Raw genomic sequence first — 16,298 nt, 5'->3', positions numbered from 1 at the left:
AAAAACTGTATTCAAACAAAAAATAAATATTGCACTATAATTTTGATTATATCAAAATATAATTTATATATTAAATAAAAAAAGTTATTATTAATATAAATCATTATCTAAAATATAATATAATATAATCTTATCATTATTATTATTATTTTAATTATAGCAAACAATAAAATGTCACTTCTAATTACATAGATGTAAAGTCTATAAATCATTTCTCCTAAGAAAAATATACCAATTTCCATATTTTTAAATGGTTAATTTTTTTTTTTATAAATATTAAACCATTTAAATTTGTTATTATTCATTTAAAATATATCCTATAAAAAGACAAACCTTGAAAAGTACGATTACAATAATTTATTAAGTTTAGAACAATTATACGACTTTAGAATAAAATAAGAGAACAAATTCAATAGTCTTAATGCTTTGTTTGATATGGTCTACACAAGTTAATATTATTTATATATAATGTTATTATTATTATTATTATCAATGGCTTATTTGAATCAAATTGTATGACATAAATGTTTGAAATATATTTATTTGTGAAAAAATATAATAAAAAAATATTTTAGTATTAATTTCTTAAGTCGGTCTCCTTCTTGGGGTATGATGATGAGCTGTTGTATTAAATATTAATAACTAGTTGATTTAAACAACCATTTCTTAAACAAAAATAATATTCAAATACATTAAATACAATTTTTAATAAAATGAAACTAGATTATTTCAAAATAACACTAAATCAAACAAGCCCTTAAACAAATACTCACATATAAAATATTTTTACCTTATGTTAGCTATTATTTTTTCTTCCACTAAAATTCAATTACTCAACAATAAACAACTATTTTTTATTATATAATAAATTCACATAATTTATTTCTTAATAAAACAGAACCGGCTGTCTAACCAGAAGACCTTAAAAAGCAGTTTTTTTGTAAAAAAAGAAAACATTTATTTGAAATTAATAACTGAAAAGTCGCTATCAAAGACTTGATTAAACTTAGACCCGACTTTAATGTAATCTAAATATTAGACCGTTGAATTCTTTTTTAGAGAGTTTTTTTATTATATAATTTTATTGAATTTTTAGAAAAAAAATTATTATTATTTTTAATTTTGTTAGAGTAGAAAATTACCATAACTCCAATTACTCAATTTTTTTTTTGAATTAAAAAAATAATATTGTATGATGAAAAAGTAGGTTATTTAAATATTTTAATGGGTTAAATTATTATAATATTTTATATTTATATTTAAAAATAAATTCATAAAAATAAAAATATTTTTTTAATATTTTAGTTTGATAAATTAAATAATTTAATACTTGTTTGATTAAATATCTAGAAAAATCCAAACTCTAATATCTTAAAAGATATTATTTATTTAAAAAATGGCTATATTGTCATAGAAATAATTATCTATTACTTTTTGTTTTTGTGTGGTTAGTACAATCTCTTTGAAGAAGATTTTTTCAATTTAATCAATAATAGTTGACTTGAGAGGTAAGAAGAAACATTCAGGAAGTTTGATCTGTGTTTGAAATATTCATTTATATGAAATAATATTTTGAAATATATTAAAAAAACGTGATAATAAGATAGAATGACGTGGAAAAATGAAAAAGTGTGAAGAGATTAAGATAATTTTTTTTTAGATTTTTTCAATCAATTAGAATTAAATTACGTCATATTATTTCATTTTCAAACAAATATAATGTAAATATAATGTTTCACTCTTTTATATATATATATATATATATATATATATATATATATATATATATATATATATATATATATATATATATATATATATATATATATATATATATGTATTTTATGAATAAAATAAAGCGAACATGGACGGTGAGGATGAGTTTATAAGAATGGTCGTAATTGATACATAATATATACATGCTCCCATGTTCTCTGATCTTTCGTAAGAAAAGAACCAATTAAAATTTATCGTGTTTCCCTCTCTCTCTCTTTCTCACCCCTTTTATATCAATCTTCTTCTCCTTTTCTTTCAACTTTACTCATATTTCCTACATATATCACTTCAAATTTCAATCTCTTCTTCTTCTTCATCTTCATACTATAGTATTATTATTATTATAGATAGATATGCCACAACATAAGGAATTTACAGTTCAAGTAGAACCAGCCAAGGAAGCCAAGAATGGAAGACCATCGATCGGACCTGTTTACAGAAGTATATTCGCCAAGAATGGTTTTCCAGCTCCGATTCAAGGAATGGATAGTTGCTGGGACATCTTCCGGTATGTCTGTCTCTCTGTTTACTAGATTCGATTCCAATAGGATCCTCTGTCTGATTCATTTATGGGTTTCTATTATAGAGAGCTTAGTTGTTGTTCAACTTATGATGATTTCTTTCTTTCTTTCTTCTTGTCTTCTGCAACAGGATGTCTGTGGATAAATATCCTAATAATCGAATGCTTGGCCAGCGTAAGATTGTCAATGGGGAGGTATATATTTTGATTATGTTTTTGCAAATATGATGTTGAGATCAATTTTGGATCTAATGCTTCTGCTGCTGCATTTCTTTGCAGGCTGGAGAATATGTTTGGCAAACTTACAAGCAAGTATATGATATTGTAATGAAGCTTGGAAATTCCATTCGCAGTTGTGGTGTTGGGGAGGTAATAATTAATGATTCCTGCTAGCTATTTTATCTTCTTTTTTGTTTGGGATCTTTCTTTCTTTGACCTATTGTCTCTCTTATTAGGGAGGAAGGTGTGGAATCTATGGTGTTAATTCTCCCGAGTGGATAATGAGCATGGAGGTAATTTTAAAGTTTCTATAGCCCTAGAATGGATACATCATTCTTAGGTTTTAGAAATGCCTACTTGATTGTTGCTTATGCATATAGAAACATCATATGTTTTGAGAACTTCCTGATGTCTTATACTCAATTGAAAAAAGGGTGGGAAAAACCTCAATATGCTAAGATCCCCAAGCGCAAAAGTTTAAGGTATCAACTAAAGGAAAATCAATCAAATTGCCCACATGTGATGAGTCGAGGCAATACAAAGCAAATCCCCTTCAAAGAAGACTAAACTTCAGTCGGGTTTAGTGGAGCCCCCATCAATTAGGACATGAGTTATAAAACTTACCCCATATTCTACTATTTGTAATAGCACCTAAAGGCATTTCAAAATGCAAGAGAAGAGCTATGCCTAATAGTTTCTTCAATGATACAATCCTTAATCCTAGTCCAGTTTGTCCTAGTGACATGCATCTAGTAACATTTCTAGAGATAGCCAAAGAGTAGGGACAATCGGAAAAAATGGTTCCTAATTGCATCGCGGTGACTTGAGGGAGGAAAAGGAGAAAGCTAACTATTTTATATTCATCTGGTCTATTTGGATATCTGGACGAGAAACCATAATTAATTTTTTGAATCTGACTAATTTCAGTTTTCAAACGTGATCCCTTCTAGATCCACATCCGGATGAGAAAATATGTTTCTAAATGAAGTCAACTTATCCTTAAAATTTCCAGAAATTTTCTATTATTAAGTTTTTGTTGTGCTTAAGAGTTTTTCAGGTCTCTTCTAGACAGTATGCTTTTGTACTGCTGTTGACATTGACATGGCTTTTGAGACCTGTTCTGTTGTCTGAAAACATTGCAGGCATGCAATGCTCATGGAATTTATTGTGTTCCTTTGTATGACACTCTAGGTATGATCTAAACTTCTATTTATCTCTGGTAGATTGTTATCTTACAAATGGATTATTCTAAAGAAAAAAGAGGTTGAACTATGTTTGACCGTATATACAAAATGGTTCAGGTGCTGGTGCTGTGGAATTTATCATTTCCCATGCTGAGATCTCTATTACTTTCGTGGAAGAAAAGAAAATTGGCGAGGTCTGTGTCTTGATCTCCATTTATTTTCTTGTTAGTGATGATACCCAACTCAATTCATTGTTAATCTTTTTAAACGTTTTTTAGGTGCTGAAAACTATTCCGGGTACAAAGGACTTCTTGAAAAGTAAGATATATTTGACCAAATATCCACTTCTCATTTATATGTGGAGTAAAATTATAACCCATTAACATTTTATTCTACAGCAATTGTGAGTTTTGGTAAAGTTACATCCGAGCAAAGGGAGACAGTAGAGAACCTTGGTTTGGCTATATATTCATGGGATGATTTTTTATTGTTGGTAAGTACTTGGAGATTGTCTTATTTAAGATTATTAATATACCTTTAAGTGAATTTTTTTTGTATATCAAACAAGAATATTAAATATGTAGATTTGTTTTCAGTATGTTTTCCGACAGTAAATTTTATAATAAATCAAATTAGATTTCTTTTCACTAGTAAGTTTTAAAGACTAACTGAAATCGTGTCCCAATCTATTCATAATCAATATCAAGTTAAATTGAAGGTTACTTGATAATCACGATCTCATTGAAAAATTACTAAACTTAAAATTGAGAGTGATTTTTGTTTAGTATAAGATTTTTTCGATCATGATCCCTACTGTAATTTTTTGTAACTATATATCTTAAAATTCACCAGTGCAGTTGGTTCATGATATAACATGGAGTGAGCCATTTTAGAATTAAATTTTCATTGCTCAAGTAATATTCAGTGTCGGGAAGAACTATGTTTGGAGATTGACTGATATAGTATTTCCAGTTATTCTCTTCTCACCACACTAGCCTTTCTGTAGTAAAGGCTATTATAAGAAAACAGTTTATGATTCATTTAAGGTACAACTTATAAAGAAAATGTACTTCCAAAGAAAATGTCATAATCTTTCCCATTATGACCTCTTTTTGTGTCTGTAGAAGTGGTTAAGAAAATGTCATAATTTCATTTTATTGAAAGTTATAACTCACTACACAGCCTGTACTAGGATATATTATTAACAGTATAAGGGTACTATGGTAATTAATAGTAGTACCTATAGAGCCCAATGGAGATACAATATTCATATAACTCCTATTGTTTCATTTGGGTTTATTTCGAAATAAACTGTTCTGTTTCTAAAATGTCGTTTACTTAGTATTTTGTATCTAGGTCCATTGGTTATTTGTTTAATCCATATAAATCACATCAAACAATCCCTGAAATAAACCTCATTTTCATTCAACATAGAATGTTTTATAGGATAGGAGATGTGATACTATTTCATGGCATTTTAAAACTTTGGTTTGTTTTCCTATCACATTTTGATATTAATTGTATTGTTTAAAGGGAGATAACAACCAATATGAGCTCCCAGTGAAGAAGAAAACTGACATTTGTACAATAATGTACACCAGTGGCACAACTGGTGATCCAAAAGGTGTATTGATTTCCAATAACAGCATTGTTTCTCTTATAGCTGGTGTGAGGTGTCTTCTCGAAAGTGTGAACGAGGCGGTAAGTGTCTTCACACAAAAGCTATTTCCGCAAAGATGTTAATAAATAATATGGAAAATCTCAGATTCTTATCTATGATTTTAACTTTTTTACAGTTGGATGCAAAAGATGTTTATCTTTCTTATCTTCCTCTAGCACATATATTTGATCGGGTAATTGAGGAATACTTTATCAGCAATGGAGCTTCAATAGGATTTTGGCGCGGGGTATGTGGAAATCTCGTTTCTTGTACTGTTGAGTATAATTTCTTTAAGGGGTGACAGATAATCATATTTTTTTTTACATTTTCAGGATGTCAAGTTACTACTAGAAGATATTAGCGTGCTAAAGCCCTCCATTTTTTGTGCTGTTCCACGCGTGCTAGATAGAATTTATTCTGGTATGGTCTTCGTCCTCTTCTTGTTTTCAATGAGATTCGTAAATTTATAATACCTCCAAACTATGCAAAATAGGTGACAAGATCATTATTGTTTACAAAATAAGGTTTATTCAATTAATCATGATTTGTTACTAACAATCTTGGGGCTTGTTTGATGAGAAAGTGAATTATTTGTATTATTTTGAGTCATTACTAAAATACCCTTAGTCTTTGATATTTGTAATAATATTGTAAAAAATAAAAATAAGGGCACTTTTGGCATTTTAATTGTTGATTTGATGTTGGATTATTTGGATTAGATCCAAGGCCTTGTTTGATCTCGATTTATTTCCAGATAATCTTTTTAATTTTTTTTGGGGGGAAAAACAAGGCCTGGATTGATCTAGGGTTATTTAAATAACATTGTTTTGTGTTAGGATTAAGGGGATACATTTTTAAGGTAAAATGATCAATATATCCTTATTATTTTTTAAAAAGTAGTTATAATTTAGTATTTTTGTTAGGTAATTTGAATGATATGATGGTAGGTTAGACAGTGGCTTATTTGGAAATAACTAAGTGGTTATTTTAAATAACATTGTTTTGTGCAAGGATTAATGGATAAGTGTTTTAGGTAAAATGATCAAAATATCCTTAATATTTTTTTTTGTTAGGTAATGTGATATTACAGTAGATATAGACTGATAGTGGCTTATTTGGAAATAATCTCAAATAGCCCACATCAAACAATCTCCAAGTTACTTGGGTCAATTGTCCAAAACACCCCCCAATAAACCAGATATATTAGTAGTTAAAATATAGATTTTGTTGAAGTTGAAATGATTAGGGTATTTGATTTTTCAAGTTGTATTATTTTATCTAAATGCCCTTCAATATTGGAATGTCCTCCCTCATTTTGCAGGTTTGCAGCAGAAGATTTCATCTGGAGGCTTCATTAAAAACAAGTTGTTTAAGTTTGCATTCTCATAGTAAGTTCTTGTCATTATCAATAAACCAACCTACTGTAGTTAGATTTGACCTGTCTAATGTTTGTTTGTTTGTTCTTATGTTTGTAGCAAACAACATAACATGGTTAAAGGGCATAAACATATCGAGGCAGCTCCATTGTGCGACAAAGTTGTTTTCAATAAGGTAAAATGTTTGATTTTGTATATTATATATAATATATGGTCTTGCGATTTCTCAAATTTTGTAATGTGTTGTGATCAGGTAAAACAAGGATTAGGTGGAAATGTAAGACTTATTTTATCTGGAGCAGCACCTCTTGCAGCACATGTTGAAAGTTTTCTAAGAGTTGTAACTTGTGCTCATGTTCTTCAAGGATACGGTAATATTTTCATCAAATCATTAGTTAAATACCAAAATACTATGATGTTTCTCTATTTCATAAGGTCTAAATATTAAGGATATTTTGATCATTTAATCAAACTCCCGATAACTATTGTTAGGGAAACTATGTTTCCAAATGAAACCATGTGATTCTAATGTTTTGGGTTCGTTATTTATAATAGGTCTGACTGAAACATGTGCGGGAACATTTGTATCAATTCCTCACGAGATGGATATGCTTGGAACTGTTGGTCCCCCAGTACCAAATGTAGACGTTTGTCTAGAATCTGTTCCTGAGATGGGTTACGATGCTACTACTTCGGATAAACCTCGTGGTGAGGTCTGCATAAGGGGAGATACTTTGTTCTCTGGTTATCATAAACGTCCTGATCTTACTCAAGAGGTCATAGTTGATGGATGGTTCCACACAGGTTTTTATTATTACTATTAGCCTTTTTTTTATGAATTAGTTAGTATTTTATTTTAAATTTTTTGGGCATTATTATTATAGGGGATATTGGTGAATGGCAAACAAATGGAAGCTTGAGAATTATTGACAGGAAGAAGAATATTTTCAAACTCTCACAAGGAGAATATGTTGCTGTTGAAAATTTGGAGAATATTTATGGCCTTGCTTCTTCTCTTGACTCGGTATGTGTCTTATTTTGGACTTGTTTTTCAATTCAGATTAATCTAATATGTCAGATTAATAAGTTAAAACAAATTAGCAGTTTATTTAAACTGCTCCTAATAAATGTTTCTATTCTATACAGATTAGATTTTGTTTTGTTTTTCCTAAAGGAGGTTGTGTGTATGAATTTCAGATATGGGTATACGGGAACAGTTTCGAATCTTTCTTAATTGCTGTTGTGAATCCAAACCAACACGCACTTGAACAGTGGGCTGCTGCAAATAATGTTGATGGAGATATTGAATCCTTATGTGAAAATCCCAAGGTCAAGGAGTTCATATTAGCAGACCTTAAAAAGATAGGACAAGAGAAGAAGGTAATTCCTTTTTTTTCCTCTTCCCCCTCATTTCTCTATGGCAGTTATTATAATTTCTCTAAAATTATTATCATTATTATGCAGTTAAAAGGTTTTGAATTCATAAAGGCTGTTCATATTGACCCTATCCCATTTGACATGGAGCGCGACCTTATCACCCCAACTTTTAAGAAGAAGAGGCCTCAGTTGCTCAAATACTACCAGGTACACACAATCTTTCATTTTTACAGCTCCATTTGAAAACACGTCTTAGCAAATATCTCATCTGAATCCTTATTCAGATGAGATACTAAGACGGTCACAGATTCTCATCTGGGTCTGGATTTAAAACCAAATCCAGAAACAAAAAACAGACAACAATGCCTGCCCTTTTTTGTGTGTGTTTGAGATGAGATAATCAACCTTAACAACTGTATTTATTATTATTAATTTCTTGGTGCAGGATGTTATCAATAAGATGTACAAGAATGCTAAATGAAGCTCTCCATTTTCAAAGGGTTCCCTTAACTAAAACATTTACACATGGGATGTGTGTGTGGTATTAATTGATTTGATCAGTCTTATTAGTTAATTGATTTGTTGCAGCAATTCATGTCTACACTTTATACAAAATAAATAAATAAACCATTTATGTTTTATTCAATTAGTAGTAGTAGTAGTATAGTAGAAATCTAATGCTTAAATGAAATTTTGCTAATAGAAATAACAGAAAGAACCTGAAATTGTTGTTTTCAGTGAAGGTAGCTTCTTCACTGCTTTGTCCCCTAACATGTGACCATTTTCTGCAATATCATGGGCCAGTTTATATAACTTATGCTTAATAAGAGACCGACCATACACATGCTTTAGTTTATTTGAATCAATTAATAATCCAAATAACTTATTTTCTTTAAAAAAAAAACTCTATAAAATGTCAATTGACCCACATCAAACCAGCTCTAACTGAAATAGGAAGTCAATAGCAAATAGACCAAATAAGGCAGCAAAGAAGGGTAAGATGGAACTGGGAAGAAAAAATATTACATGTAATATAAATCTGGACAATCTAAATTATTTTTGTTTATTAATATAACTAACAAGTTAATCCTTTTTTGATCCAAATTTAAATAATTTTAAATTTCTTCTACTTCTCAACTATTTGTGTTTAATAAATTCAACCCATCAACTCAATCCCCCTATATTCAACGTAAACATAAATTAATTTACCCAACACATATTACTCATTAATATGGTTGTCATCACAATTCAAACAAAATGAATAAAGGTGACACATTAATTATTTACTAATTTAAAATCAATTTTATTATCTTATATTAGTTAACTTATTATTATTATTAATAATAATAATCAATTAATTTAATTTAATTTTACTAAGAACAAAGTAAAATTTAAATAAAAGAAATTATAATTTATTCAGAAACCCGATGATACATTTTCCTCTAAAATAACTATCATAATCATAAACTATGACATCCATCATTTAATTTAAGAAGTTATGTGTAGAAATTGAACTCCTAAATCTTTGATCTTTTATGCAAGAGTCACCACCCTGATCGGCTCCATAAATGGTACCCAATCTCTATAGCTTTTAATAATCATAAACTCCTTGTGTGGCATGTAATTGTAAAGGTTAACAAATGATTGCTTAGATTAGTTAGAATCAATGAAACAAAATTCGGTTTCATAGATCAAAAGATCTAAGTATCAAAATCAAAATCAAAGCTAGCTTAATTTGTACGTACTTCATAGATCAAAGATGTAATTAAGAAAATAAAAGTTAGAACACGTGATAAACTGAGCTACATGAGTTTCAAAGGAGAACTAAAGATGAATACTAGACACATCTTCTTCTTAAGAATGGATCAGACTATGGTAGAATAGAATGTAATCATTCATCGTAGTTTTTGTTTATAGCAAATTAAGATGAATCAAAATGCCGGAATTCGATAAGAAAACCTCCATTGTCGATCATGTTGTTCAAACTAAATATTCAGGAAATCAGAAGACATAATAAACTGACCTATAACAGTTTCACAAGATAAATACGAGAAGAGATTAATCTAACAGATCGAGATGAATGAATGCGAAATACATAATCGTCGTGGAATTAGATTCAAATCGAAATGCCGCAATTGGATGAGAAAAACTGATCGAGTAATACAGTAAATTAAACAAATTCAAAGCCTGATTTCTTCGTAAGAGAAACGCAAGCAATTGTGAAATGAAATGAAACGAAATAAATGCTTGTTGACCTGTATAAAAGGTTAAGAGGCGATACTCGTGATGAAAGCTTCTTCACTTGTTATGGATGTATCCTCCTCCTCCACTTCCGGTTCAGATCAACGGCGACGCCTCTAGGATCGATAAATCACATCTCTCTCTCTCTCTCTCACACACACACACTCATGCACCATCTTCAGTTTTATCTTAGAGGTTAATCGGTTGTTATAGTACCGAATCGAACTACCACTACCCGTTAGTAATAATTATTAGTATTATAAATTTATTTATTTTTTTCAATGAAATAAATAAAATATTGTTTTTTTATTTTAGTACACATTGGCTTTGTGATAACTTCAATGATTTGTTCTTCATTAATGAGAACGATAAATGTGTCGACATTGCATTTATGATGAGAAGGTGAGAAAACAAATGTATAGAAATTTTGAATGATCCCAACTTTATTTCTAAATTGACATTTTGAATAATCTATTACATTGGAATGGAATTGCATCAGACTTTTAATTTTTTATTTGAATTAAATAAATTAAACTCTTAAAAAATATAAATAAATGAGAGAACACACATAACTAAGAAAAGAGAGAATATTGAATGTATTATATAAAATTTAATTTTAATTATTTTGAAAATTTTCCGCATTTATTAACCTATCATCTCACATTAATACAACTGTATATTATTGATTTTAAAACAATACATTATTAATATCAACTTTAGAATAGCATATTTTTACTAAAAATCATAACATGTTATACTCATATCCATAATATGGGTTTTGCATAGAACTCTATTAAAAAATATATACAAAACCTAAAACAAAATTGTGCTTACTTAAAAATTTAATGATATTTTTTTAAAATTTGTATTCAAAATAAAAACTACATTAATACAAATTTTATAACATATAAAAAAAATACAACTTGTAACATTACAAGGGAGTGTTATAAAACTACATAATTGAAAACATAACAGACTAAGAAACAGACAATAATAATAATAATAATAATAATAATAATAAAATACTTTACCAGCTAAAGGAATTCCTGGATTGTTGAAGTTTTGCATTATAAGAATTCTCAATCTCCTCCTACAATATAATATATATATATATATATATACTTTATTACCAAATACTTCTCACTTGCAAAAGCAGTAATATTAGGAAATAAATTCATTTTGTTTCCATTCTGAACTTATAGAAATTGTTTAATTTACTTCTTTCTTTCTTTGTTAAATGATTCATATACTAAGAACTCGTTGATGAGACAAAAACAACTTTTTTTTATTCAAATTGAAGAAATAAAATGAGCTTCTATCCTTATTATTTATTTGTTTGTTTTCATCAAGTTTTAGGAATTTTTTATTCAAATTGAACTTCTATCCTAATTATTACATGCATATATTCAAAAAACAGCACAAACCTTGCACACTTTTAGCAGAGGCTGCAGGAAAGATGTCCTAAAATATTTGATTGCCTTGTCCATCGATGTTCCCTCCCATTCTGTAATCAATCAATCAACCAAACGGCGATTCAATCGTGGCTGCTTTCTTCAATAACATAAAAACAAATGATTTCAAATCACTCACCATCTTCTCCACCATCTCCTATCTTCTGACCTCCCATATTAAGTTCCCCCAATAGCTGTAACCAATAAAAAAAACAGACTTAGAAACTCAAAACTGAAGATTATATATTTCCTCAATCTTTGGAAGTAAACCTGAGAAAGCGTTGGAACTTTTGTTGGATCAAATTCTTCACAATTCTTCGGGTCAATAGGAACGCACACACGCCCTGCAATTATTGTTTTCAGATCACTATTTAAGTTTTCTTCTTTGGTTAGAATCGGATAATAAATAAACAAGCAAAAGTAAGATTATTGAGATATTAAGACATTTATCTTTCTTTTTCTTTGCCATGTTTAGTTAAATGCATTGCCATTTTTAAAATAAAGATTGTTGCTTCAAAATTATTCATATTATCAAAAACGTTTCAGTGCTTTCAAAATTGGCGAATACTTTGAGATATTATCAACTTCCTTTTATGCAATGTTAGAGCTTAAACTATGTGGTCTAAGCCTTACAATGAGAGACTAGGAGAAATCCTCAGTTTTACACTCTTCATATTCATTCACTTCAATATCAACCTAACCTTAATCTTACACACTATATACTTAGTGGGTCCATGAGCCTTAAAAATAGAATAATAACTCATTGACAAACTATGATCTTAAATTTTGGATAACCTAAATGATAGCTCTTCCAAATATTGATTTAAGACAATCTTTTAACTTTAAAAGGAAAAACATAGTTACATGCTATGATTGAGAGATGTTAACCTGTCTTGGGATGTACACAGAAAGGCGCCTTCAACAAATGGTTCATATGTTTCGAAACCTAAATAAACAAACACCCCAAACCATGTCAGAAATACAAGTATAGGTAATTCTCTAGTCATGATAAATGATTCTAAAACAGGCAACTTTAGAAGAACAAGTAAGAGATAAGCAAACCTCCATGTCCAGTCTGGGATAGCTATAAGAGAAAACAATCTCTTCAACACACCTTCTAAGCACCTGTGACTGAAAACACACAAAAATTCGTTAGTTTTTATTCCAACATCATGTATAAAAAGTCATAAGAACTTTAATTCAATTGTCATGGAAAAGAAGATTCATAAGTTCCTACTATGTTTCATAAATTGAAAGGAAATGGATGGAGAAGAATAACATCAAAAGAGATGCATGTTTCGTTTCAGCAGCAAGATGTGAAGAAAATTGCCCTTTCTCATGGCATGACCGATTAGCACAATTTGATAAAAATAAACCATTTGTAACAATAATCATTTGGATTTATATCATCATTTTTAGCCCTTGGCAAATACCCAATTATTCCAACATATAAAAATCTAATCTTTTAGAATTTCCACATACCTTCTGCTTTCCAGACTGCAGCATATGTTTTAACTGTCCCCAACGGAGAGCATTAACATCTTCTTTTGAAATAGAAGAACGCCTATTCTCCTGCCACTTACCTCTAAGCTCTGAAGTAATGGCTGCAAAACGTAACTACTTGTCACTAAGCATAAACATGGTGAAAAACTCCAAACCGTTCAACAGTCAATTTTAACATACACTCATCAGGGATCATCTCTAAGATCTTCTCAAATCTCTCCTCAGACGAAAACAATTGCTGACTGGAAAGCAATTTCTCTTCAAAATATTCTCGAAGAACTTCAGTGTATGCTCTCCTGAAACAAACATAAACATCATACAGGCTCAACGGACAAACCCAATCAATCATATAGATAGAATTGGAAATGAAACAGAATGCTTACACAAGGAAAGGATGAAGTGCATGGCCTAGTAGAGCAACTTTCCTCTGACTATTCTCATTGCCCTGAAAAAAAGGCAAGATAAGATTCTGTTGATCACCAAACCATGAAAACTTCAACTATAGAATAAGTTTTAAATAACCTTGTAAACTCGAAAATAATCAGCAATAGCTGCACGCTGTTCATTATTCAACCTGGGTATTCATTGAATATACTTCAAACTTCAAAAATATGAAATAAAACAGAACCAGACATAAGATTCAGCTTTTGTGAAATTACCTTCTTGCTTTTGAATCACATACCCAGCAATGAACTCCTCGACGACCACTATATACCCAGAGAATGTGATTAAAGCCAAAGTCATCTGTATTAGGATTAATGAGACTTGAGGGTTGAGAGACATTAATGCAATCCAAGCTCATGCACCCAAAAGCACATGGAAGCATATACATAAATGTAAAAGAAAAGCCTGAGTCAGACTCAGGTCAAAACCAAATAAAATCAGAAAGCCGAGAAGAATGCAGTTTCCATGATTTTCAGCAATTTATAAAAAAATATATATTTTATATAGCTATCAGATATTGTCACAACAATCTCTATAAATTAGCTATAGGAAAAAATGTAATCTATTCACTGGAAAATATTATAGGAACATTTTGGCAGAGTTGGAGCTGAAGTTTTCCAAAATTTTGGTTTTCATTTTGTTCTTGCTATTTATAATTTACTACATGTGCATGAGATAATCAACACAGTATCCTCTAAAGCAAAACTGGTTTTGATGATGCAGCATAAATTAATCCAAGTGGCTTGAAGAATTTTTAAGAACTCCGTGACGTGAATCAGTGTGTCTATACAGAGAAGTTCCCACCTATCAAGTTTCTATTTTAAGGCCATTTTGCAACAAAGAAAATGAAAAGCAAAAGAGATTTGCCTTCCAATACAAGGAAACCACTTGGGCCTTGTTTGATCTAGGGCTATTTTCAAATAACCTTGTTTGATGTAGGTTATTTGAGAAAAAGACAATAGGGGAGTAAATATATAATGATATTTACAAAAATAGAAGGTATTTTGGTTGATAGTTTGATTATTGAGTAAACTTTTGATTGTATGTTCAGTTATTTCAAATTAATTCCAAATAACCCTCAAAAACAAAGCCTTAAACTTCAGTGAAGTAAGAACTGTAATCATCAATCGAAAAAGGAGAGCTTTAACAGATAGCAAAAACTAGAAGCAGTATTCACTATATACCTCTAAGGGCAGTGTCAATCACTTTAATTGCAACTGTCATAAGTGGCCAACAGTCTAAGCATACATCAGCACCAGAGCAACAGTATCTTACATCATCATAATCTGTTATATCCTGAATGTAAGAATAAGCAAGGTCAAATAAACCAAGAAGCAAAACTAAGCAAGTAGATATCCACTTTCCTGAGCTTGAAACTTACTATATCAAAGATTAGTTCCCTCTCTACAGGAGTGAAAACATTCTGACCAGCTTGTCCATAGGCATGCCTTTTTGCAGGCTGTAGAACAAAACGTAAATTTTAGTGAATTTCCAACAGTTTGCATATGATCCAATATTCCATTGTATAAATTAGCTTGGGAAATTTTCAAATGATCACATGTTTTGTAACCTCTTTCATTCAAACACGAGAAACAACTCAGTCATAGAATACTTCAGCTAAATAAATAATTCTAACATGAATAAATGCAATAATAGACTGTATAATATCTTACATCCACACTGTAAACTGGTCCAATATCAATTTTGAATGGACACTTCTCTTTAATGGAACTTTCTAGTTCATGTACACTGTTAAAAGATTGGAAACGCAAATATATATCATTGTCCAGTGTGAATGAATACTCTCGCCTTCCAGAATATGATTGATCACATCCAGGATGTTTTCCATCTGGCATAACAAAATAAAATTTTAGCAAAAAAATCAACATTGCTAAAATGATGAAAACCTCATCCAATTACCATTTCCATAAGAAAGCCATTTGAATATATCAGCATGTGGAAATAGTTTCCCTGCAATGATAACAATTATTTATTTCCTCTAGATAGCAACAACAAACTGAAATTCTACTGAATCAAGTTTTAAACTCATAAGAAATCACTCAATTAATGTGGAAATCGAGGTTATAGATCCGTAATTACCGTAGTAAGTTTTGAGGTAATTCGCGTTGAATCCTTCAGGCAGAGCAGTATCGATTACCATGTCATCTCGTCCATTATCAGCTTCTTCTCTCGCCATTTTTTAGGTCAGCTGAATATATTGTCCACTTCAAAAGGCGAACGAAATGTTAAAACCTAAATAGAGAAAAATAGCATGTTTACAGTGTATAATTGACGGTTATTGACAAGATTTTCTTCTCAGAACTCGAGAGAAAACAGAAAAAAAAAAGCCGATCACCGTACCAGGAGTCGCCGTGGACTTCAGGCTGGTGAGAATCGTTCCAACAGAGAGCAAAGATCCAGGTCGCAGTCTCCCTTCGTCGCTGGACGGACTAGAGAAGAAAGTAAAAATGATTCGCTAGAGAGATATGAAGCGCTTTCAGGAAGAAGAAGAAGAAGAAAAATGAAATGGAGCTCGCGGCGCTTCCA

General features: G+C 30.3%; 2 protein-coding genes across 3 annotated transcripts; one reads left to right on the top strand and one right to left on the bottom strand.

Annotated features, from left to right (window-relative positions):
- The first annotated feature begins 1,956 nt into the window (after positions 1 to 1,956).
- LOC124932511 (long chain acyl-CoA synthetase 4-like) lies at positions 1,957 to 8,758 on the top strand. The gene is made up of 19 exons (XM_047473156.1): positions 1,957 to 2,284; positions 2,428 to 2,491; positions 2,576 to 2,665; positions 2,752 to 2,808; positions 3,658 to 3,706; positions 3,817 to 3,893; positions 3,978 to 4,017; positions 4,098 to 4,192; positions 5,233 to 5,400; positions 5,496 to 5,606; positions 5,692 to 5,779; positions 6,681 to 6,747; positions 6,835 to 6,910; positions 6,989 to 7,106; positions 7,291 to 7,539; positions 7,620 to 7,759; positions 7,933 to 8,115; positions 8,200 to 8,319; positions 8,558 to 8,758. The coding sequence occupies exons 1-19, from the start codon at positions 2,130 to 2,132 to the stop codon at positions 8,591 to 8,593; spliced, it is 1,983 nt and encodes a 660-aa protein (XP_047329112.1). The 5' UTR covers positions 1,957 to 2,129; the 3' UTR covers positions 8,594 to 8,758.
- Positions 8,759 to 11,353: 2,595 nt separating this feature from the next.
- Positions 11,354 to 16,271, bottom strand: LOC124932512 (DNA primase small subunit). 2 transcript variants are annotated; one of them, XM_047473157.1, is made up of 17 exons: positions 16,113 to 16,271; positions 15,852 to 15,976; positions 15,672 to 15,722; positions 15,425 to 15,600; positions 15,133 to 15,210; positions 14,936 to 15,047; positions 13,967 to 14,051; positions 13,830 to 13,881; positions 13,691 to 13,752; positions 13,488 to 13,603; positions 13,287 to 13,408; positions 12,867 to 12,935; positions 12,693 to 12,750; positions 12,075 to 12,148; positions 11,944 to 11,998; positions 11,778 to 11,857; positions 11,354 to 11,443 (listed from the first exon to the last, which is right to left on the bottom strand). In XM_047473157.1, the coding sequence occupies exons 2-17, from the start codon at positions 15,946 to 15,948 to the stop codon at positions 11,381 to 11,383; spliced, it is 1,350 nt and encodes a 449-aa protein (XP_047329113.1). In that variant the 5' UTR covers positions 15,949 to 15,976; positions 16,113 to 16,271; the 3' UTR covers positions 11,354 to 11,380. The 2 variants fall into 2 exon arrangements, with proteins under 2 accessions (XP_047329113.1, XP_047329114.1); XM_047473158.1 differs by having other exon boundaries at positions 15,852 to 16,004; positions 16,113 to 16,265.
- Positions 16,272 to 16,298: the final 27 nt, after the last annotated feature.

Source organism: Impatiens glandulifera, chromosome 3, assembly GCF_907164915.1.
Source record: "Impatiens glandulifera chromosome 3, dImpGla2.1, whole genome shotgun sequence".
In the NCBI taxonomy this organism is placed as follows: domain Eukaryota; kingdom Viridiplantae; phylum Streptophyta; class Magnoliopsida; order Ericales; family Balsaminaceae; genus Impatiens; species Impatiens glandulifera.
This window is presented reverse-complemented; position numbering and strand designations above follow the sequence as displayed.